Here is a 25,956-nt window from a genome sequence, read left to right on the forward strand (position 1 = left end):
ATGAAAACAAATTCCTATAAAAGCAAAGTATTTCTAAATCCAAATTTGTAAGCATTTCCTGAGCCATAATTTGCTGTGCACAGCCAGAAGCTTTTCAAAACTTAATTTTATATTGTGAACCAAAGTAACAATCTTCAAACAATCCCCAATTCACCTAAGTGTTTGGATGTAAACACACCGTCTAAATACACATTATGAATTACTACTGTAAAAATGACTTCATTTCGCTATCAATGCTTCTGCATTCTCAATACTGCAGTGGAAATACTAGGTTATTGGCTTCATTGTCTACTAGTGACTTCTTTGTTCCAGTCTCACTTACTGGAGTTGCAGAAACTTAGCCGCTTTCTTTTCCTAAAATTGAAATATTTTTTGAGCTAATAATGATTGATTCTTTTTTTAGCACTCTCACCATCTAATGTATTAGACCTTGTTGAAATTCATAAATAATGATGCTCACCCCACTTGCTGAGCTTGCTGTGTTCTCCTGTTGCTGCACTGAAACCTGAAGAACACCCGTACAGTATCTGGCAGAATAGGAAGGAATGTCTGTGCAATGCCTAAGAGTAATATCTCTGCTGATTTGCCAGGACTCCCAGTGCTGCTGGTCATTAATCTTTCTCAGCCAAAACCAGATGGGGCTATTAGGCAGGCTGGAGTAATGGGGGAAACTGGCAAGATACAGAAGGGAATGCATTACCTTCTGGATAGAACTGCATGTAAAAATGAGAACATTAAAAATGTATTTTTCATATTTAATTGGACGATGTACGATTATACCTACCAGAAAATAATGCGCAATGTGTTTTGTGCAGGGCATTTATAATACTGTTCAGCTGTGCTAGGGCCTTATTTTCCCCTGCAGAGAGAAACAGTAGCTACAATTCTGACAAGGTTTTTGTGCTTTTCCCTCTAACACAGGGCTTACTCTGCTGCAACAGCTACTGCAAATAACACTACAAAGTGCCTCCGCTTGTTGCAGTAAAAGGAAAATGCAGTTTATGATTTACATACAAACCACATGAAGACTACCAGGTAAAAAATCAGTACGTTAGGAATAATGTGAGCGAATGTGATATTCAGTCTAACAAAAGTGATGGAACTGCAGGTACAGCTGCTGATTCCTTTATGTCACAGAGACCAAGATAATGATTACAAATAGAAAAAAATTGCAAATTATGAACTGGAACCAGATTGCTCACATAGGAAACTAGCAAGGCTGGAAGGAATTACTAAAAGTAGGACTTGGGGAAAAATCTGATAGATACTAAGGACTACCTGGGATAAACAAAGACATTTTCTAGGTCTGCCAGGTAGGCAAATAGTAGATGACCCTTAGCCAGAAAATGATAGCATGGAAACTACAGCCAAACATTTCGAGGTGTATACTGTGACAGCAGAGAGAAATCATGGAAACGTATTAGAAGGTTACAATAAGGCATTAAATAAAGGGAAGTGCTTTGCCCAAAACTTAAACTTGCAAAGCCTGTTATATCAAAGGGAGAAGCATGAAAACAAAAATAGGAGGATTGGGTGCCAGCCAGCAGATTATTATTTGGAATAATAATTATGTCTGAAATGTGGTGGGATGTCAGAGCGTGCTGGGAAACACACAGTTCAGGCTCTGGGACTGAAAAGTTTGCAGTGACTCTTGTGTCAATGTTTTGGAGTGGAGGGGGGAAAGGGAGACACAGAACAAAATGTGTCAAGATAAGAGCCCAAATTAGAAGAACAAAAGAATTTTGTAACATTTTATTTCTGATCCCTTGACTAGGAAAAGGTTAGCATTCAGGAAGGTTTAAAGAGGAAAACAGAAACCCTCAAAACCTAGTAGGCTGATATTTGATATAAAAATTTAAAAACAACCCCCCCTTAAAGAATCAGTGGCCCTAAATAAAAAGAAAAGAAAAACCTGAAATCCTGAGATTAAAAATGGAAAGGGCTTATAAATAGCTATGGAGTATGGTATCCCTTTAGATAAATGGCAGACAAGGACAAGGAAATGCTGGTATGACTAACTTGGAAATTTTAGAAGTGATTCAGGCCAAATAGGAACCCTTCAGAGAATAGAAATCAAAACTTTGTAAAGCCAAAAGGAAGGTATGTAATAGTTAAGATGGAGTTTGAGCAAGCTAAGAGGGAATCTGAAGAGCAAAAAAGGGTAGGAAGTTAAAACTGAAAATACACATTTGCTCAGTATCCCAAAAGCAGAAAACCGGAGATAACCGGTAGGCCACCCCAAACAATAAGTAGAAGAAACAATTAAAGACAATAAGGACATTGCCAAGAATCTAAATTATTTATTTGCATCAGTCTTCACTAGAGAGGGTGCTGGCATGATACCTAAATGAGAGACTCACACTTTCCAAATATCAAAGATAAGGAGAGGTCATAGACTGAAGACTCAAGAGAGAAATTGGTGGAACAAATCAATAAATCAAAGGCATTAAGTCACCAGGTTTATCTGATATTTCCTGAAGATTTCAGGAGAAAACTGAGAATTAAGTAACAAAGTTGCCAGCAAATACCTACTACAGCAGAGGACTGGAAGACAGTGTTACAACTGAGTTGGGGATTTTTGTTGTTGTTGGTTTTTTCAGCGTGTTGGAGGAGCCCTGGCAGTTACAGATAGATATGTAATCCTAATTTGCTATCATGTAAATTGGCTGAAATGTGTTAAAAAAACCCAAGTCCCACACCTCCCAAATTATGAAGCACATCATAGACAAACATGACATGACAGATACAAATCAGTACAGTGTCTATAAGGGAAAAAAAAGGGGCTCTTTGAACCTACCACCAATCTTTGAGCTGGTTACACCAGCCAGCACACCTAAGCCTACCCAGGAGGTCCCACGACTTGCTGTACAGACAGGCAAGCAGCTAACAATTACCTCCCTGCTCCCCCATCCACATCTCATGACCACTGAGGACAGAATCACGTTCATGTGGATAATGGCACATCCAAACAATGTACAGGTCCATGCTACAGGTTATGCTGCTGCAGGGCAATCCAGTCCATCCTTGGGCAACATTGTTAAGCCAAGGAGAAATGTACATCTGGAAATAAAGTTTGTAATATATATGAAACATAATGGTGGCCACACTGAAGCTCTGACTGGGGATTTTATGTAGGTACAACCAGTGGTAGCCTCTCTTAGGATCAGCTTTTGGTATCTTTCTGCACATTAGCTAATCAACAGGACTCTGTGCTGCAGGGTTCTTCTCATTCTCAATATGCAGAGTGACCTGGGCCCTTAATGGTGAGTAATACGGGACTTGGGGAGTTAAGATTTTGGGTTTTTTAAAAGAATGTATCTTAGCCAGGAATGAGCACTCATTTCACTTCTTCCCAGCTCTTCCCAGCTTTTTATGTAAATCTTTACATAAAGCCATTAAGAACAGAAGAAAAGTACTTTGGAAAATTATGTGGTGATGTATTCTTATGCAGCCAACACTCCCAGGGGAACAAGTGAAAATTACACATAGCCTCCCGCCCCTTTTTATTTCTTGTCAAAGATGTTGCCTTTTTTGGCTTTTCTTATATATACACAGCATGATGAACTGATATTTGTAGTTTAAATGTCTGGTTTAACCGCGTGGTTTCCACCGTAACAGAAAGCTCTCACGAAATGTCAGGTTAGAAATAAAACCAAGCTCTAGAGGGATGAGGTGGGGAGGAAAGTAGAAGGTCCAGTGGCTGAAAAACAAAATGGAAAAGAAGTGAGCAGAACAGAATGTGGATCCGTTTCCCAACTCAGGCAGTGGTATCGGTACGTGTGGTTGTATGGGGATCTGGGGCAGGGAGACAGACGCATTTCTCACTGAGTTGTTTCTGCTTTCTCTACTAACATTGCAACAGAAATTACAAATAGCCCTGCAAAGGGTAGTGCATTAAACCTCATCTCTTCATCCCATGTAAACACAACATTAATACTGAAGAATAAAGAAAATGGTAAAAAGTCCAGTGTCTTGTTTTCTGCATTTTGCTTGTTAGGTTTCCTGTCCGCCCTCCAGCATACTCCTGTGTGTACCGAAGTTGTGAACTTGACCAGCCCACGTCCAAGCAAACACTCACACTCAGATTCCCAACACATTCTTTTCTCCCCCTCGAATGGGGAGTTTATTCCTAACGGTTCTGCTCCTCTTAATTATAAACTCCTTTAACGAAGTAGTTCTGAGACCTTGCAGCAGGCAGCAGGAGAGCACCAAGGCTGCTAGTTGCCATGTTTATATTCCCTGTTCAGCAAAGAAGTCCATTTAAAGCCCAAGGCCCAAAGCCTTCACGGATGGGCATGCACCGAAATGAGCCTACAAATCAATATCCCCCCGCACAATGTGCCTTATAGGCAAAATCCAATTCCTGCCTAAAAAAGATAAAGAGTTACAGCCAGGCCCTTTATTTTATGAGACACACACGAACAAGTTGCTCTGGTGAAAACAGACCTTACACTGATAAATTTTGTTCACTTTCCGGCAGAGCTACTGATCTTCTTTACTGGACCACCAGAACTGAAGATGGGAAAGAAACACGAGGGAGACGTTTCCTTGGCAAGGAAAGGAGCAGCACTTAGGACTGGGGAAAAGGCAGGGTGGGGCACAGGGGATTTTCCTGATAAAACAACTAATTTGAGAATAAAAGACCAACCGATATCATGTATACACCTAAACCAGTAACACACCTTCTCTGGAGCGCAGTATTGTGTAAGCATCCCCTTCGTTTTCAAGGCTAATTCAGACCTTTGGCTCATCCTGCATTAACAAGGTCATCCATGTTAACAGGGCCCCTGTGAAAGTTCACAGGGGAAAGTTCCCTTTTAGAGTAGTGCAGATTTGAAATTCACAGGACAGCGACCCGAAGATCTTCCTTTACAGATAAAAAGCATGTCAAATTATTAAATAGCAACGTGAAATCCTATATTCTGAAGGTCTGTCCTTGCTCTGCAGTTAAGAGAGCAGAGTGCATTCCCAGCCCCTGCCCAGTCCCCACCTCCGGCAGCACGGTGGGCTCGTGGCCGGCCCCTCGCTGACACCTCACGAATGCTAAAGCTGAAAGGCCTGGGGTAGTCGGGGAAGGGACGAATGAGCATAGTCCGAAGACATATCACTTCGAATTTCTACGGTTAGAACTGCCGAGTATGGTATAAAAACAGAAAGTATTTCTCAGTTCCAAGTTTGAAGACCGGACCCCAAACGTTGAGCGACTCCTCCCTCCAGCGTCCCCGTTTCCCGCACACGGGCTCCGTTGTGCTAGCTGTTGTTCTCCGCCGTGAGATATTTGAGGGCTGCGAAGCCGTAGTGGCGCGACATATCCTGCTGGAACTCCTCCTTCAGGGTCTTGAGACAGATGCGGTATTGCTTGTTGGAGCGAAACTTGGTGATGTCGAAGCTGGGGGCGTGCGGCATGTGGATCATGTAGGCGTTGGGCAGCACCGTGAACTCGTACTCCTGGGGGAGAAAGACACCGGCTGTGAGGGGGGGTCCTGAGCCCTCTTGCAATGCACGTCTCTCGTACCTCCGCAATCAAACATCCTCCATCAAGTGACAGTGCAGCGTGGGCCTCGGAAACAACAAACCCACACAGATATGCCAAATAAGCCTTCTGTTTTTTTAAAGTTGCTTTTTCCTGGTTTTATGAAAGATCAACTTTCTCTTTTAAAATGTTTTACTCCATATAAGCCAAATGATGGGGCAACAGTACAAAGGGCATGCCCGGAGCCATGTCTGCAGCGCAGATTTTGCGGTAGTGTGCTTGCAACCAACACAGCTGTGACTGCACACGGCATGAGTCTCAAGTGTCCATGTAAAAGCATGGTTTTGCCCATACAATTTATCTGGCTTGGGATGCTGCAATAAGCTAATTTACAAAGGCATACACTGCAACACACACGTTGCTTTGCCTGTGTACTAAGATACAGTGACAAAACTGTCCAGAACTATTTATAAACCTGAAATAAGGGGAGACTATGATATCTTTTATAGGCAATGTGTGAAAATGGACCTGCTAAATCCATAGGCTTTGAGAAGGTTTTGCGCAAATTAAGTTCTCCTTCACAAAGTATGAGATACTGCCTAATTCCCCCGCTCCTCTAAAGCTACTTCAAGAATTCTCTTTATTTATGTCTGAACAAGTTCTTTGACAATTTTTGTTGTTAAAAAATGATGGTTCATTTAAGTCTCGATTATTCCTGTTAGATTTGTTCCATTTTTATAATTAAATACATGATCGTTAGAGCAAAGCTAGACAAAGACTGCTTCTTAGACAAGGATGTCTAAGAAGTAGGATGTGCAAGAACCAGATAACTGCTCCTGCAAGGAATTGGGCAGAAAAGAGATGTGAACCACCCTAACTGCCCAGACACTATCTCTTTTTTCATAAGAAATTTCAAAAAATATGACTTGTATGGGATGCAAATGACAAAGAAACTTCAAAGACTCCACAGGCAAATTTCCTGTTGTCCTCACACAGTTTCTGTTTACAACTGTTGCTGTATTGACTCATTAACCATCTCTGCAGAAGACAGTGGGCAGGGAAGGAATAGCCCCAGAGCATGCTGGCTTTATAAGAAATGGTGCACAACTTCCCCTGCTTTGCAAAGTCCAGTTACTTGTAGATTTAGGAGTCTGTGCAAAGACACAGAGTATCTGCAGCACAGAGGCAGAGTATTCCAAACACATTTTGTTAGGGAAAGTGATTTATGGGAGAGAACACGCTTGTGCCAATAAACATCAGTGTTTCACCTATAAATCCCTCCTCACTTAACAAAATATGATCAGCCTGGAAAAGACTGAAAATTGCTGGGTTACGATGCTACCAGAAACCAAGTGTTTGAGCAACACAGCCCCAAATGAAACCCAAACGAATGGAAAGAAATGAGCGGAACGCAATGTGGATCCATTTCCCAGCTCAGGCAGTGGTATTGGTCAGCTCAAAGCATAGCTACGGCTGCAGCGCTGTCCCAGAGACACCTATGAAACAGCAGTACGTGTTGGACAGCTAGGTGCAGATGCAGCTGTATGGCTGCTCCTTTCTTGTTATGGGAACGCCTGTTCCCTGCCAGACAGTGCTAAAGTGGTAAATCTTTGTGCCAGATTACAATGCTGTCATACATGGGAATGGGCCCCTCTGAGCTTCTGTTTAGGGTGACAAATGTACAGCAAGAGCAAAATAAACTGATGCTCACAGGCAGAACTCATTTAGCTGGAAGAGACTTAGAACTAATGGGGAACCAAATGCGAAAACAAAGGCTGGCATGATGGAGTAAGGAGAGCTGATAAACTACAAAATATGTCTCTACGGGACCTTAAAACTAAAGGCTGAAGCTGCAGAGGAAGATACATCCCCCTCATACAATCTTTCTTTTGTTCTCTGTTTGCGTCTCAAGTCTGTAATCCTGCAGGTCAGGGACCAGCTACGCTCTGCAGTGTAAACTGTTCAGCACAGCAGTGCTCCCAACCCTCCGAAAGGCCTTCAAGGCACATAAAGCCTTCCAAAATCTTACTAGTCTGCTGCTAATAAGCCCCTTTGAAAGATGCTGGGCTGGGGTTCTGGAAAAAGGATTGCTCACAGTCTAGTTCCGCAGTCACTGGAAGAGCAGGGAAAGGTTTCCTAATGGCCCATCTCTACTATAAGGAAACGTCTGTTGAGAAAGCAATGCACTTGCAGGAACGTCTGTACCCACCTCACAGGTTATAAATTCTTTAGACGGAGACTGTCATTATCTATGTATTTGTACAGCATCCAGCTCAGTGGACATCTGCATACCCCCAGAATAATAATGACTGTTATCTCCAAGCTGTGTGCTGCTCTGAAGGACGGCAGTGGCACAGGCCCTTGGTAAGGAGTCTGCAAGCGTTCTCTTGACAGACTCTGCAGTCGTGAGGATCAGTGAAATAATTCAGTTGAGAAGCTGCTCTGCCTTCTGGTAACGAAGCCAGCCAAGCAGCTGGCAGCAACCTGATCTGTGGACACCCCGAAGGAGAGGAATGCCATAGGGAGAGGTAGCTGTGTGATCCCACGTCCCCCTCCAGGCTGATTTTGTGGGAGAACAGGCCGATACCCATGTCACTACAGACGAAATTGAAACTTCTTTTCAATGTGAGAATGTTTTTAAGGCTGGAAGAGTGAGAAAAACAATTCCCTAGAGTTAGTTCATACCCAATGGCCATTTAAAATATCTGCACTATGATCAACTTTGAAAAATGGTCCAATTTCCCATGTGTCAATCTGTATGCTGGGCAAACATCTCTAACAGAACAGTTAGATCGTGAGTGCTAGATGAGAGCTGCCAGCGGGAACATAAGCCTTGTTACCCAGATTAACAAATAATAAATCATTACCCTGGCACTCTCCACAACCGATGGTTAATTGATTAGTGTTTGGAAAGTGCACTGGAAAATTAAAGTGCTATAGCAAAGCAACGTATTATTATTAATGATAATACAAGGGACAATTTTTTTTCTAGTCTGTAATAATTTTTTCTCAACATAAGCAGGTACAAATTTGTTGGGAATGCCCTTCTGCAAACAGAGGGCAAGTGCTGCCAGCCCAAGGTGACCGTGTGGTTTTGTAAGCAGAAGTAGAAAATATCCCTCCCACATACGTGCCTGCACACAAATACGCTGTAGCCCGCATCCCAGAGACACAATCTCCCAGTAACTTGTTGCATGCCTTGTGCTGCTCTGCTTCACATGAACTGGTAAGAGTTGAGCAGAGAAGGATCAGCTATGTTCCAGATACACAGCAGAAGCTAGCATAGGAGGATACAGATGACCAAAAAGCATGGGTTTTGGTTTGCATGAAATGATACTAGTTCAAAAACTGGGACTGAAACCAAACTGAAAAAACCCCAAACCCAAACTAAAAAGAAATGCCATGACCCAGACCCTGCTGATTAGCACAGTGGTTTGCTTCACATCCAAGAACAGCAGGGAGATGCAAACCCTGCCATTTCAGTGAGCAGCAGCACTGGGCTCCCACAGAGCCATAGTCACTGCCAGCTTCTAAGATCTAGGTCAGTGGCAGGGACCTTGGCAGCTCTAAGAGTTCTTGTAGTGCCAGTCTGGGACTCTCGAGCTTTCTCTGCATCCTTATTCCTATATATTCTGCCCAGCAGCTCCATCCCAAGTCACAGATCCAAGAGGCAGGTAGCCCAAGGATCAAGTACCTGGATCCTCTCAAGCCTGCTCCACAGCCAGAGACTTTGCAAATGTAAAGTCCTTGGCTTTGCAGAGGTGTGTTGTAAATCCAGGCCAGAAATTGAAGATGCTTGCCTTGGATTCAATTTAAGATCGCTTTTGGAATTCTAAATTAGCATTTGGGACACGCCAACCTCTGTTTAACAGAAAAACTTCCAGCTAGGTCTACAGAACCCCTAGTAGGTGATGAGACTGGCAACAAGGGCTGCGTTGCTCGGGCACACTGTTGGGCAAGAGGTGGGCACTGCGGGGCTTGTGCCACTGCGAGACAATGATGTTCTCAGCACTGACAAAGAAACTAACTGAGGCTCAGTTCTCCTTTTAATGGTGGACGAGGACTAAACTGCATGTCCCCAACTCAAGAAGCACTCATTAAGGAGCTCAGTCAGGCCAGATGAGCACTTTGGTGATGCAAAGCCTGAGGCCTTCCTACAGACCACAGATTTCATTTTCACAACCCTGCTGCCCAGCCCTGGGCGAGATACGCCGGCGTCGTCTCCTCACCTGTGCATCCAGTTCCATGATGTGAGCTACTTTGTTCCAGCCAAATCCAACAAACCGCCTGTCATACTCCGGGCAGTCCTTCCTCACAACAACGTATGGCTCAAAGTCTGCTTCCCACTCGACGCGGTAAGGGGTGGTGGCTGTTCGCCACTTGGCAAAGTTCGTTGGCGCATGCCCTTTCGTCCAGACGTGATACCTGAAACAGACATAAATGGCACGGACGTGGGGGGGGCAATTAGATAGAATGCATCTTGGTGAGGCAACAAAATGTTACTTGTGAGATGAAATGCTCAAAAATAAGGACATTAGCTTACAGTTCACATCATCATTTTCAGGACATATTGGAGGCAATTTCTAGGACTATTTCCAGCATGCTTCCCAGAGCCTCTATGTGCTTAATGCTTAAACACATCTCGTTGGTGAAGGATAGTGTGAAAACACTACCTAATGCTAATGTGAGAAACAATTACGAAGTACACAGACAGTCCATCTGCACTACAAAGTGCTGTGCCTCGTTCCTAGCAACCAAGCGGCTGTATCAGTGCTCTAAAATCAGTGTGAAAATCTGTAGCTCAGATAAGGTCCCTAAAATTAGCTACTTCTACACCACAGTGACATTCACGATCTGTTTTATATGCAATTTTATAATTTGTATGAGAGACAGCTGCAGCTCTGGATAGATGTTCCGTTTTATTAATTACTGTTATTACTATAGCAGGAGCCAAAGTGCATAATTAAATTAGTAAGTAAAATATTACATAAAGGCTTTCTGCTGTACTTTCTACATTGTGGGGAGTACCCATGTGATCCTCAGGCAAGTAATCAATTTGATTTACAGAAAAAGATCCTTTTATACTTCGCTAATCTTGTTTAGGTCACAGCAGGTCTCCTCCAAGCACAGCTTGAATCCACCCCATTAGTGCCAGGGTCAATGACTCTCTCACCAACTTATTCTTCTTACACCTTTCCAAAAATCAATGAGACAGGCTCTTTCTGCAGACTCATAGATTAAATAATGAAACAAAGGCATAGCAGGCCATCTGTATTACAGTGCTCTGAGATGTGTAGCAGAAGGGGCAAACCAAACATCCTGCCAGTTTGTAATGTAAGGTACATTGAATTCACGGGGATGACTCGTGCTAGAAGTGAAGGGATTTGAGCATTAAACATTTGCAGAATTAGGATCTGAGGTAATGTTTCAACCCCAGAAATTCTCATAACATTGCGAGCCATTGCTAATAACAGGGACGTAAAATCACAACCTAGGAGTTTTAACTTGGACTGTATATTTGTATGGCTTGTAATAGGAAAAACAGAAAGGCGTTCAGCTTTGCTGACTCTCCTTGTTCAGGGGCAGTGCGGGAGGACAGAATTATTAGGATAGCACTGGAGTCCCAAGTAACACATGGTCCTTTGAAGGCTGCATTTCTAAACTGTAAATAGGTTGCATCACTTTCAGATATCTGGCTTGGGGACCTGGAAAAACAAAGCCCTTCTGTATTAAAAAAACTGACGGTGAATTAATTCTCTAGAGATTATTAGAAACCAGTGCCGGATTCACAAAGATGCTTACAATCCTTAATGCCCTTTGGAATTATCTCCAAAAAGCCTATCCCTTTTCTTGGTCTCTTTTGGAAATGAGTGGGTAACCTGCCCAGTCACTAATGGGCAGCTATCTATGCTGGAAAAAAAATAAAATCACAATGTGGGGTATAAAATGATATGGGATTGTGGAGGATGCTGTATCTTCTAAAATCCTACCTCTGGCATTTTGAAATTAATTATGATAATAATAATAATGACTACTAAACACTTACAAAGTGATTTGTATCTTCAAAGCCCCATACAAACTTTGGTTAATTGAGAGATTCCTGCAGAGAAGCAGTCAAATGCTGCTTTTGTTCTAGTAACATTCTCCCACTGGCTTAAACAGAGGGGGTCCAGGACACTAACCATAAAAACTATCAATTTCTTTCCACCCTTTTTGGGGATATCAGTGTAAGCAGTTACAGCAGCTCAAGTATAACCTCTGTGAGTTGAGAGAACTGATCAGCAGGAAAAAAAAATAATTGGGGAGAGAGAATGAAGGGAAAATATGGAGGTGAGATCAGAGAGACAGTACAAAGCAGAAAGGAAGGAATAGACCTGATTGCACCAAAAAAATAATACCAGAGATGATCAACTTGCCTCTTCAGAGTGACTGACGTGAGTGGAGGGAAAGAGGAAGACAAAAGGATGGCTAAGGTCAGGACAAAGAGGAAAATGAATACAGGATGCTCAAATGAGGTGTGCACACACTAATTATAAAGGAATAATTAGACTGGAAACAAGAATTGTGAGAGTTCAGGGTTACATACATCTCTGTACATAAAATATATATGGGTCTACATATATATACACACACATATAATCTGCTGGAGCTAGGCCTTGGCCAATGACTCATCACCGCATGAAATGTACTGCAAAGTAAGATATGCACACGCCATTACATGGATGTCCATACAGAGGAAGCTACCATAAAGGAGTGAGTAACTTACAACAGACTTTACTCTTGGTGACGCAGTTGTGAGAAGTGGTTTGCTGTCTGTCTTGGTCTTCCATCTCACAGGACAAATGAATAAATCTAATTTTCCTGCTCAGGCCCCTCTCACTCAAAGATTTAAATACACATTTAATTTTAAGGCCACGCTCAATCTCACTGACTCCCAGGAGAACTTTGTGAAAATTGTGAACAACATATTTTTCACTACACTGGCAATTTTGACAAATCCAAACCAAATCATTCGATCTCCATAAAATGATGATGAGTTTCTTTCCCACGGTTCATGGAAAACAACTGGAAAACAGCCCCCTCCCCCCCCGCTTTGGATCGAATGTGTCATTTCCATTATCAATTGCTTTTGTTTAAAATAAAATCTCAAAACTATAGTAAACTCAGATAAATAAAATCATTATTCTTCTCAGAGTGTTCTTCCTCCCTGCCTCGCTCAAAGCTTCCCGTTTCAGTGAGAAAGATGATTCGGTGAAAGAAAAACTTTCCCAGTTCTGTTCTCAGACGCTGAAACATTTTGCTGGATTGCGGACGCAATCAGTTAATTAGTTAATCAGTTGTTGCTGGTTATGTTTTCTCAATACGATGTGTCTTCTACCAGCTGCGGTCTCCCCGGTGCCTGAAAGCTGTGTCGGCAGTACGTTTGTGGTTTATGACCCAGGCACCGAGCGGGCGCATCCTCGTGAGGCACGGCCAGGCAGCCCGCAAACAAAGCCAGCAAGCTGGCACAGAGCAACCCGCTGCCGCGGAGGGCTTCCACGCAGCGCACCTTGCCAGCCGCAGATGCTCACGTCTTCCCTTTTTTCTTCTGGTGGTGACTGGGGGATGTAATTGAGAGCCGTTTTGTACTTCTTAGCTGCCCAGAGGTAGAAAAGGTCACCATTTGGAAAAGAGGTGACAAAAGCAATTTCAGTGAGGGAAAGATTGTAATCTACCATGTGGTGTGAGGGACTGGGATGCTGCAGGCACTCTCAGCAATCACTGTCACAGCAGTCCTCCCCAGCTCACTCCCACCCGCTCAGCCTCGGATTGCAGTGTTATTAAAGCACCTTGAAGGTGGAGGTGGAAATTCTCAGCCCGGATCACAGCTGCTTTGTGGCTGTTGATAGATTTGAGCAATGAAATGAGCCAAAGCAAACTGGGGAAGCATTTGTAAAATGTGTCCTACACATTAATATGTACATCAGCTACAGACCGCGTGTCCTTCAATTCTCATTTAACCTTGCGCTGGCAAAACTCCCACTGATGTTAAAGACTTTTTTGCCTGAGTGAGACTTGAGAAAGGATCTGCAAAGCTGGCTGCGTACGTAATACGCCAACATGCTCTATAGCTTGAGGATGAAATCTGTAGTGGAAGGCCACTGCTGTGCAAGCTGAAAATTTGATTGTTGGTGGAATGTAACATCTGAAAATCCTGAGGGTGTTATTTTCCACTGGAAGGATTTTTTCTTTCAACTGTGGGAGAAACAATTATTTTCTATCAACAAATCTCTTGTTAATTTGTACGTCTTTGACTGTTACAGAATGATGGGAGAGTGAAGGCACTTGCTCTATCAGTATCCTTAAGTAATTTTCCAGAGAGAGGCATGCCTCTCTCAGTTGCCTCAAGTTTCTATTTCAAGGCAGTCACTGGTAGAGGTAGCGTCAGAATTATGTTTTCCAGGCTCACACAGGCTGTCTGCTATGACGTGTGCATGCAGCCACTTGAGGGAAGGGTGGCTGCTGCAACGAGAGGTGTGTAAGACGGGGAATGGAAGAAGTGTGAGGAAAGCTCTAAAGTAAGGGAAGGATGTGAGAGGTGATAAAGAGCTCCACCGGCCACAGATAATACCTAGCTTTTTCATAGTTTTCATCTCTAGATCTCAAAATACTGTAAAAAGGAGAGGTGAACATTGTTACCTGCATTTCAGAGATGGAGAACAGAGATGTAAGAAAGCGAACTGATTCGCGTACCACCTCCCAGCAGGGCAGTAGTGGAGCTGAGAAGAGAACGCAGGTCTCCCAGGCCCCCTCTCTGTGCAACATCATAAGGCCATATTGTACTCTTCCCATCGCTGCGATGCTTTACAATTGTCTGCTAATCAGACCTTACCACACACGCCCAAGAGACTGTTAACCCCTGGTAGTTGCATTTTAAAACCGAAGAGTCTGGCAGATAATAGAAGTGACTTGTTCACAGCCACAGAAGGAGTCTGCTTCTGAGAGGAGCTCCAAATTTAGGTGTTCTTCGCTTCTCAACTTCTACTCAGGGTACACTTTTACCTCTGCATTGAGAAACTCAAGCTGTTTAAGCAGCTGTTTCACACTTCAAAAGAGCACAGGACAAGCCTGCATTTGTTTTTCCAGTAAGTCCATAAGGAAGGGAACCAACGACCAGAGAGAAATTATTTTTGGTCACATGAGGCACACAGCTATCCGGATAGTATTTGGCAGCCAAAAAGCAAATTACACGCACATGAGTGTAATGGTCGCGCTTGATTTTGTAGCGCAATAAAAAAATGATGAAAATAAAACAAATTCAATTTAACAACTGAAGTCCTTCAGTAGAGGACTATAATGCTACATAAAATGCTGAGCTTACAGATGGAATATATCCACATATGATCCTGTTCACTGCCTCTCTGTGAAAAGGGAAAAAAATATTCCAATAGGTTTCTTAATGGAGCTAGCTAGCTGACAGTGAGAGAGAAAAATCAAATATTCACAAGAACATCAAGAAGATCTTTAGAGATAATGACCACAGGTTCAGCAAAACTACTTTCCATTACCTGAAAGTGAAGAGGGTTCCCATGTCCAACATAGATAGCAGCTCTGCTTTTGACTTGGGGAAGGAGAGGCGGTAGCGTAGGGTCTCAAAAGCAGGTACGATCAGAGCTTTCTTGGTGTTAGCCAGGTCCAGCTGGATGACGGACTTCCTGGCAAAGAGAAACAACAAATAAAAGCAGGAAAATTTTAAACTGAGCAAATCACTTGGCTTTTCAAAATAAAGTGCAGACAATGGGCAGTTTGATACTGTAAATGTAACTATGACCCACATTTTTTCCCAGGGGTGCTTCATATTTTCTTCTACTTTTGATCTGCTGCTCTAAGAGCAGGGACACTACCACAGATCAAAAAGAACTTGTGCGTTTGACTGCTCAATGCTGCCCTGCATGTCCAGGGGTGCACAGACCTGAACTAGCATTCTGAGCACGGCCAACTGACCACCCCTTTAAGAGAATCATAGTTGAATGTTACTACATATATGGGAAAGAACTGCCCAGTCAACGGCAGCTATAAAAAAACCATGGGTTTTATCCAGGACTTAGTGGGACTTTACAAGATGAGGAGCTGGAAAGTTTGCTTGCGTTTCAGCCTAGCTATTCTCTGTGCTATGCTGTGCCATCATACTTGCTTTTTACCTCTGCTTTAGAGCTCTGTATGTCCTGCAAGGTGAGTGCTACCTTAATATCACTATGGACCAGATATTTGCTCTCAAGAACACTGTTGCTGTGATGGTTGGTCTTTATTCAAGGCAAGGCACACGTCTACTGCATCAGGACATGGTGCAAATCAGCAAAACTGTACATTAGCAGTATTTTTTTGAGTATTGTTAATCACGTGCATGGTAGTGCCCAGAGATCAGAGCTCATTTGTGCTTGGCTCTGTACATAGGGCAAAGAGGCTGTTTCCTGCAGAGAAGAGCTGTGCACTGCATGCCCTGAGATACCTTGCTTTTTCCATTCTTTTGCTGCAGGTTGTTCAGTGCAGAGACTGTTTCGGTGTGTGCGTGTGTGTGCACATACTGCATTTTGCACAATAGGACCCTTCTCCAGGCAGGGGCCTTAGGACGACTGCCCCAGGAGAGCAACAGCTTAGCAACTTTACGCCCTGCCTGCCAGAGGTATTCAGTCTATTCTTTCCTAACAAACTAAGACCCAAAGAAAAAGAAAAAGAAGTTACTTCTCCATCCTCAAACTGAATCTTACTATGCTTGTCATTAGAAATAACTCTGTCTCTATTTTCCTTTCATTATCTTTGTATTTCATAGGAGAAATATGCCTCTCTCTCCCTGTCAAAGTCAGTTCCCTTTAACAGGATTCACTGTCCTGGCTTTTATGTTACTGCAACAAGCAATCAAGGACAATGTTGACAAGCAGCAAACTCTCTACAGCCTTATAAGATGAAGGAATTGGGATCACTGTCATAATAACAGAAGGACCAAACCAACCACTTTTCTAGGCCCAGAATACCTAGAATTCATTTATATTGCCAACAGAGAAATAGAAGAAGAGCAGGGCTATTTAATAAAATCTGAATTTTAGAGAATTCACATCACCCTATAGGCCTGTTCTATAAAAAGAAATCTGTTCTCAGAGCCTTACTGCAAAGTTGGCATTGTTTAAAGAACCCCTGCCACATTCCAGTGAACTTTTCACAACTGAAGGAGTTTAACAGCATCTTAAAACTTTTTTGTACTTTCTTCACTAGCTTCTCCCTCACCATCGCTAATGGCTGAGATATCTGCATGTAAATAGACGACTCCTTCACAATCAGCCTCGTGACCTTCCAGAACCGCTAAGCAGTGCCAGGATCCAGTCTTTATGATGCTCTTAATGTTTCTTCCCTTCACACCTTCTCTGAAAGCAGGGGACACTAACATAGTTTCTCTTCCAGCATCTCAGGCTTTCTGGACTCTGTGCAATCTATCAGCCTTGAGCAGTAGAGCTTTGGGGATTCAGTTCTAGGAAGGAGCAGGTAACATTCTCAGTGATGCTCAACCTTCGGGCTCTGCAAAGAAACAGCAGCTTCCATTTATGGCTGTCACTATCTCTGTTTGATGAAGAGCTCAGAAGTCCCAGGGAAAAATCAAGGCCTTGCTGTGCTTGGCACTGTCAAAGAGTAGGAGACAATCCTGCCCACCAAAGTTCACAGTCTGAAGTTGAACGTAGCTGAACTAGGTACAGGTATCAAGCAAGAGTAACAGCAGAGACTGTCAGACAGACCAAGTTGCGTTGAAACTAGTGTTGAACATGCTTCATTTTGTAATATATGGGATACAAGCACAAAAATGATGTGGATATCAATAATCCTTTCTGCACACTCCCTACTCTTATCATCTGCAAATTCTATATAGGTGTCATTGGCAGAACTGTTGGAAAGAACAGATGACAGTACCTTCATGAAGAAAACCAAAAGGCAGAGAGAACAAACTGATACAAGAGGCTGCAATCCCTTGCACCGTCAAAGGTCAACATAAAAAGTCAGGTCAGTGGAGAGAAGCAGAGGTCTGAAAACAAGATGCTTGCAGTGGATACAGTCAAACACAGAGAACTGGTGGAGGTACTTCAAGAGTGAAATAGAATAGTGGGATAATCTCTGTAGAAATATTTTCAAGAGATATGTGAGCATCTGAAGTGCATGTTGGTAAGGTCAAAGTGGAGGCGTTCACCAAAACCGAGCTGAGAACTGAGACATGCTCAGTCAAGAAGTCCAGCAGCACTGACCTCTGAGTAGAACAGCCTGACTAGATGACAGAAAGGACTAATGTAAGGGGAAGAAGGAGCCAGTGCTGACTTCCAGGTGTTGAACCTGAGCAACAAAGGACAACAGAGGCCATGCAAATTGTGCTAATGGCAGGGAAGACTTGGTAGAGAAAAAAACTACTTCTGTTTTCTTCTGATAACTTGGCTGGCGGTCTGTTCCTCAGACAACCAGCTGAAAATGTAACCTCTTCCAATTGGAAGCAAATCTACTTTTCCTTTTCTGTGGGGTGACTTTTCTCCCTGTTTCGAGCAGAGGTGCCATTTGCTGGTTGACTGGTTCTGTGATACTTGGAATAGGAAAATTTTCACTGTTGGTGTTGCAATGTAGGGATTACATTTGGTTATTTTGCAAACTAGCACTGGGTAAACTGTTGAATTCCTGCACTACCCTTATGAGGCCTGTTTTTTGGATTCAGTAATAGTGAGTCAGTATCCATTTTCCTTTATCTGTTCTTTTTCCCCAAATCCCAAAACAAGGATATATGATTTTATGAAGAGCTTTCTCTTTGCTATTGTTGTCCAGGAGACCGTTTCCCGGGCATCTTTGTGTTCAGACCTGAAGTATGTCATTCTGACACAGTGCAGGTTGGGTTAAATTTCTAAATCTAGTAATCAACCCTATTTGTCAAAAAGCATGGAAGAAATGAAGAGCCTCGTCACAGGTTGAATGAACTACAGCACACTGATATCAATCTTTTAATCCCCATAGTTCTTTCCAAAAATTAACACAGAATTCTCATCCTCATGGGGACAGATAGCAATATCATTCCCATTTCTGGAGGATAGAGAAGCTCTGGCACAGAAAGGTTAGCAATCTAATCCTAAAGCACTGAATTCAGGGGAGAAAAAAAAAAGGGAGTCCATTAATTCAAATAAGCTTCCACCATCAGGACTTGGTAAGTAGTTAGTGTGAGATCAACAAATACGGCAGTCACAGAGTTTGTGGTAGAGAACTGGAGAGTTGTCAGTCCACTGTGAAATTCATTAGAACGTTCTTCCTCTCTGCAAAAGCAATGAATGCATAGCCTACAAAAGCGACCAACAAATAAATAACAATAGGCAGAACGTGAAGTGTGTCTCTTGCTGAGACGCTGAAGAACAACCAGAAATACTTCACAACTCAAGTTGCAGGGGACAGGTATAAAACCTGTGGATAGAGATTGGATGCCAGGTCCCAATTCATGCTAAATGTGTCACTGGAAGCGAAGAGCACATTTTACACGAATGTGTCTGGTAAGAACTTTAACGCTAGCTGTGACAACTGTAGATAAGCAGCCTGTCTAGTTATTTTATGTTAGAAGAACCTTTAGGATGACCCCCACACCTTACTTGTAGCAACCAGAAAGAGCCTTTACCTCTGGGGCAATGACAAGATGACCTCAGTAACTAATGAGGGAAGGTGACAAAAGACTTCTTCGACTCAGCACAGACCATGAAAGTGAGTTTCGTAAACAGGAAATCTTTAAATGATACATTTCTTTCCTTTTGTACTTCACAGAAGAGTAAGGTAGGACAAAAAGGGTGTTTGATGGAGATAAAAAGCATTGAAGTGGTCTTACTTAGCAGCTGTGAAAAAGCTCAATTAGCACAAATCTGTGCTAGCAATAGATACCTAGAGGGACAGGTAACCATCAGCTCCATCAGCTTCCCCTTCAAAACTGGCTGTAACCTTTCATATACAACACCTTCAAAATATGTTGAAAATGTTTTTCAAAATTCCTTTCTTTCTGAGAATATATTGTCTGTAGAGAGACAGTATACAGTATATGTAAATCAGCAAACTTGCAGTGAGAGGGACTTGTCTGGCTCATCCTGTACAAAGAGATGCCTGAAACACCACTCTATTTCTATCTGCTTATGGTTGTTCTATCTGAGGAAATAAAGATGAAAATGTTTGTACGTCTCTCTAACAAACAATCGCTGCCATTCAGATAGATAGCACTAATCGGCTACTTGCAGAGGTGGTGGGAACAGTCAATGCAGAAAGATACAGAGTATCGGTATTTAAAATAATCTCACTGCACCTCCCTGCTATTTTGCTCAGAAAAATCATTATTGAAAAAGCAACAAAAGCCTCTAGTCCACACGCAAAAAAAATCCAATCCCTTTTTAAAGAGCTAGCAGTAGCAGATTAGGAATTTCTATATTCCCAGGCAACAGAGACGCACAGTCAGAGTTAAGGCGGTATGGGCCTCGCAAAAAGCTGGCAGAGTAACACAAGGTCTTGGATGCAACAGCTTTCACTGTGAATCTGTTTTTTTTCTAAAACAGCACTGATGGGTTGCATCTCTGTGCATTTAGTTCTACAATACATTATCACCACACGAGAATTATTTCTATGGTTGTAATATCTCAAGTACATTGCGGTATGTCATTCTGTCTTCTCTCCTCTCTTCTTCCTTTCAGTGCTGGATCCCATCAGTGCACTGCGAAGCAGCATGGAGGAACAAGTTGCTTTTTTAGTACTACATGCCAGTATCAACAGCTGCTACCCTTACTGTGTCCAGCATTGATCGGAAGAAATATAACAGTATGCAACACTAACGTCAAAGAACAGAGAAACTAACAACAACTGTCCCCACATATATCTTGAGACAGCTAACGTGTGCAAGGGACAGAATGATTTTGGAGTCCTCATAGTACAAGTCAAAAAGAAATACCCTTAAAACAAGTGGGAAACAAGCTGACACAGTGCGATGAAACTTCAGTGATATTATTGAAACCCGGTGTCTTAAAAGCCATAGAATTATAGAATGGTTTGGGTTGGAAGGGACCTTTAAAGGTCATCTAGTCCAACCCCCCTGCAATAAGCAGGGACACCTTCCACTAGATCAGGTCACTCAAAGCCCCATCCAACCTGGCCTTGAACACTGCCAGGGATGGGGCATCTACCACCTCTCTGGGCAACCTGTTCCAGTGTTTCATCACCCTCATTGTAAAAAAATTCCTTCCTTCCACCTAGTCTAAATCTACCCTCTTTTAGTTTAAAACCATTAGCCCTTGCCCTATCGCAACAGGCCCTGCTAAAACGTTTGTCCCCCTCTTTCTTGTAAGCTCCCTTTAGGTACTGGAAGGCTGCTATGAGGTCTCACTGGAGCCTTCTCTTCTCCAGGCTGAACAACCCCAACTCTCTCAGCCTGTCTTCACGGGAGAGGTGCTCCAGCCCTCTGAATAGTGAATTTGGACCCGTACATGGATGCAGAAATTGAAAAAAGCAATTAATTCTCCACATGAGGGAGAAGTGAGAAGATGCTTACTGAGTTGTTAAGCCTGAAACAAAGGAATTCCTCTGTAAGTTTACAATATCGGAAGGTGTATTTCCCTTTACATTCCAAAACGCCGGGCCTATGGACTGAATGGGATCACCTATGCGCAGACCGTCACTGGAACTCTTTGATCAACTTTTACTAAATTAGAACAGAGATGAAAAGCAAAACTGGTCAGGACTAAGGAACTGAAATCCTCCTGTCTGGCCACAGGGTGTCCTCCTTGCTCTATGCTTTGGCCTCAGCTGGCCAGCCCCTCCAGGGGGAAAAGGTCTTTATTTAAAAAAGCTCAGTTAATGGATCAGAGGTCTGTAGTTTGCTCAGCCCAACCTGCTCACATTCATTAGGATACAATACACACTGAGGTTACTCTTCCCAGTTTCCTTATGCTAATTATTTTGCCCTGACAGGTGCTGGCATTGCCGTCATATTTTTGAGCTGGTTAGACTATCACCTTCTTTTCAGATACGGAACTGCATTAAGAGTGTGTCACAGGGACGACAAGTTCCGTAATGCTTTGCATGTTTTTTCTGTCACTGACATTAAGAACCAGGGATGTTTAGGGAAATCGCCCGGTTCACATCTCCGCTAATACAGGATGCTCTTGCACATTTAATAATACTTAGTCCAGTTCAATTTTCAAATTGATTCTTCTGCTACTCTGAGGGAATTATTCTGATGGCTAACAGGGCGCACATTTAGACCTGAGTTTTTTCTTTCATAACCATATTGCTTTACTTCCAGTTACAGCCCCTTCCTCTACCCTAAAAATTCTTGTGCCTTGCTGGGCATTGTCACACCTTAAACACCTATAAGCTGCCTCTTTCAGATCTGCTCAAACTGCATTGTTTTGGGAATACGTGAGCAGGGTGGCGTGTGGAGGGGCCGAAAACGTGGGTGACAGTGGGAATCCCTCTGCTGTCTGTTTACCTGAGGTACTCGTAGAGTCCATACATGGGCAAGAAGTCAATGTCGGACAGAAACATGTATGGTGTGCTGATATGCTTCATGGCCACATTCCTTAGCAGATTCACAGGATAGAATTGGCCCTCCTTGTACACGATATGGTAGCCGACATTGTGGCGGCTCATAAGTACTTCCGAGCCCTGGGCGTAGCGCAGAAATTGCTGGGCTTCTGCATCGGAAAGATAGAGTGCCAGGCTGATCGGACCTTCCCAGTGTTTGCAGATGGCTTCAAGCATCTGGAGCCTGAAAGAGGAAGGGTGAGAATAAGAAAAGGCTGTCTCTCTGTCTGGGACTCTTTGCCTGGGTTCATCTGATGAAATGCAGGTATGTGGCTCTAAGGGAGACAGATTGGGGTCACTTTATACACTGTGGAAAGCAATAAATATTTCTACAGCACAATTCATCTCATGTAAGTTGATGTCTCCTTCTGGACAAGGGGACTTCACCCTAGATAAGCCTACTTCTCTCCACTGAATACCAGGGAGCCTAAGACGGCCCGAGCTCAGATATACACATCCACAACTCAGATACGTAAAGCTAGGTGAAATCAACACCATCCATCCTGCCTACAGCATTGATGCTGCAGGAAAACCCACATGGACGATAGGACTTCATTTGATGGGAGCTTTGAGCAGTTGCAGGGATCTGTCCATGTGGATCTACTTACAGGATGGGAGTCTCGGAATCTTAAACAGTGTCTAGTGCCCAATTCACACTTCAGGTCAAGCTATTCCCACATACTAACATACTACAGTGCTCTTTAACAAGCTTGTGGAGGAGAGAGGTGTACAGACCACAGATCATTTTACCTCCTGTTTAGGAAAACCTTCCCCAAATTTTTGCAAGGCAGTTAGATCTTAAAAGCTGTTAATAGTGATAGGTCAAGGGAAAACTGACTTACATGAACATTTGCATTGACTAGAAGAAAAGTCACTGTCAGGGAAAGGGCAAAAGGATGACACATCTATAGAAATGGGATTTACTATGTGTAGGGAGTAAGGAGAGAAGGAGGGAGAGACATGGCATTTCTGTGGAGTATCAAAAGAACATTTCAGACAAAACCATCATTTAAAGTACTAATTTGTGTATGTTTTAGCTGTATGGCAAATTTCATTAAATCATTTTTAAAACAGGTTGTATCAACATTTATTTTTTAGAACTTCAAGCACTTACAATACTATTGATGAAAATGACAACAAAAGATCTCATATACAAACGTAAATCAAACCCAGCCTGGTCAAAATCATTTAAGTACTTCAGGTAATTTATAGAGAATTGCCTAGAGATTAAGATATGCCACCCAAAAATACAGCAAGGACTGATTACAAAGCCTCTTGAGTTACTACAAAGGGAAATGAACCTATGCAGCCTAGCCAGATATTCTATTAAAAAACAGGGAGAGTAGACTATGCAACATGATTATCTTCTCTCCCTTCCAAATCCACATTACTAGATTTTTCCTATTAATATTTATACAGAACACAAGAAAAGTTTTCTGCATCATCGTAATCAGAGAAAATAATTTCCCCCTCCTACTATCTCCCTAAGCTTTGCAGCAGAAAGGAATGATATACCAGCAAACACATATTCTGATTTAACATTTAATAGCTTTTTTCTGCATTTCTGAAGGATCGTGATGACATCCAAGATGATATAATCATTTTTTCTTAGATATGAGATATTACCTTTACTAGTCTACACCTGGTACATTATTTTCTTTTTATCTGTTATTGAAACAAAGGTTATTATCAGCCTGAAACATACAGACGAATTAGAAACACAAATCGATAAAAAAGATCTAAAAAGTATGTGAAGGCTTTAGGCTTTTGATTGTACAAATAATAAATAGAGAAATATACTTTTTTTTTTTTCCTTTTTCCAACATAGTGGAAACCTATTAATCAGAAGACTCCAATTCATCAGCACTTAAGATTTAGGGCAGCCTCTTAGAAATGGAATACTTGCCTAGCAAGAAATGCAGCAAAATGCCTTTCAAGGACTCCACGCAGTGGACAAATGGCATACATAACTTATTTAAACGGCACACCTGATAATGCCTGCAAAGCTTTTCACGATAGTTAAGTGGGAACTGGGTTTTGCTGGTATAAATTTCCAGCTGGACAGCTTAGTGCCCTTCAGAATACTCCATTTTGCTGCATCGTTCTCATTGACAGGCTCCACTTCCACGAGTTTGATACAGGGACTGCTGAGTGATGCTCCATTATCTGCTCTCTGTAGGTTGTTACAACAGTCTCCTTTGACCATAGAACTTAGAATTACTTGTTTCTAAGCACAACATGACCAAGTGATTTTGGTTTTGTTAGCCATCTTGAGGAATGCGTTCTCTTAAGGACTCTAGAGAAAATAAATGTACTGCTATACTGCATAATAATGGGGTCATCATTTAGTTGGTAAATTTTTTAAAGGTCTGTTTCAGTCCAGTGAATTTTGCTGGAATTCAATTGTTTTGTGAGATTCTTTGTTTTCACTTTTCTTCTTAAGAATACTCAACCGATGTACAACTCATTCTCACCCAGACTTCAAGCGGTGTAATGCTAATTTGTGTCTTTCCTTGTCCATATCCTGATCTCACGTTTTTGTAACTCCCACTCTGGTTTCTGAACCCCAAGTACATTCCATGCCTTTAAAAAGGCTGCCTGGTCAAAAGACGTGCAGTGATGTAACCAAGCCATTATCCAAGAAAATGTCACATCAGTATAAAAGGTGGCAATAATGAACAACACTGAACGAAGTCTGTCTCAAAGTTTCTATCACCTAAAGACATTAATGTTAGCTCCTGAACTGCACCCCTTGCTTCCCTTCCCCAAGCCTACAGCACAGGCAAACACAAGCCTGTCATGATAGTCATGTCAGTCTCATCTCCAACAGGACTATAATTGGAGACACTGGGAGGTGCTTTTTTGCCTTTCCTCATCTTGGATGATCATTTGAAAGAATGATGCAGGAATGTAGTGTATAGCACATTGTTTATATACATGTCATCTTACATCTGAGACACCATTCTTAAATGTCTACAGCTATGTGGGAGGCGTTTAATAGAAGTGGTTTAAAGAAGATTAAAAAAAAGGCAGTAACTGAAGGATGTGAAAGAAAACAAAGCAGCTAAACAGTTCTTTGGTATGATATTATTTATTGATTTTAGTTGAAAGAAAGTATTTCCAACTCAAATCAATAATTTATAGCAACACACCAACGAAGTAGGGAAGATTTTTCCTGCACAGTATCAGGAGGGCTGTTCTTCCTGAATAAAAATGTGTGGTTCTGTCTATCAATAAAAACATGTGCCCCAGTGAGGATCCAGAAAGGGAAACAGATGCTCAGACTTTGCATCAGTGCCAGTGAATCAGCACTGAGCCCCAGCTCACTCTTTTGAATTAAATTCTGGGGGGAAAATATACCAAGTGCACACACCAGCTTTACTAATTTACTGTGGCACTCGCTCAGGGTCTGGCTTAATTTATTTCTTTAGTTTTTTACTCAAAGGTTTGTGAACACTTAAGAAATGCTTCCTCAATTAAAAATCAATAGAACAGACACCGATGCGCATAGCAAATCATAACACAATGTGCAGCATGCAGCGCTGAGGCACTGGCAAAACAGAATAGCCCTCACTCGTTCGTGTTTATTTTTAAAACAGGCTGTAAATGTTTTGTTGATCTGAATTCCTCTGACTCTCCTGGAATACTGCTGACCTTCCACTGGTGTAGCAGTGGTGGTATTCATGAGTCATGTTGTATTCGGTATGTGCTCCACTAAATGAAATATCAGTTCCTGGCTAATATTCAAGGAGTCTGACCTGTTTTGTAACCCACTCTGATAGCAGTAGCTACGAAGTTTGGACTAGATTCGAACTGAGAAGCAGGAGGAAAAAGGAGACTGACAAGTCAAAATTTCACAAAGCTGGCTCATCCAGACTGTGCTTTCA

The 25,956-nt window shown here is 42.4% G+C and overlaps 1 protein-coding gene across 1 annotated transcript in view; it reads right to left on the minus strand.

The window, feature by feature from the left end:
* Positions 1–3,181: 3,181 nt before the first annotated feature.
* Positions 3,182–25,956, minus strand: part of LARGE (like-glycosyltransferase) — a 206,257-nt gene continuing 183,482 nt past the window's right edge. Inside the window, exons 11-14 of the mRNA XM_010585370.1 lie at positions 21,975–22,253; positions 15,022–15,168; positions 9,703–9,898; positions 3,182–5,448 (exon numbers count right to left, since the gene is read on the minus strand). Of these exons, the coding sequence (XP_010583672.1) occupies positions 5,251–5,448; positions 9,703–9,898; positions 15,022–15,168; positions 21,975–22,253 (820 nt within the window). The 3' untranslated portion in view covers positions 3,182–5,250. The remainder of the gene's footprint in view (positions 5,449–9,702; positions 9,899–15,021; positions 15,169–21,974; positions 22,254–25,956) is intronic.

The sequence above is a fragment of the Haliaeetus leucocephalus genome, unplaced genomic scaffold (assembly GCF_000737465.1).
Source record: "Haliaeetus leucocephalus isolate CR32 unplaced genomic scaffold, Haliaeetus_leucocephalus-4.0 Scaffold101, whole genome shotgun sequence".
Lineage (NCBI taxonomy): Eukaryota > Metazoa > Chordata > Aves > Accipitriformes > Accipitridae > Haliaeetus > Haliaeetus leucocephalus.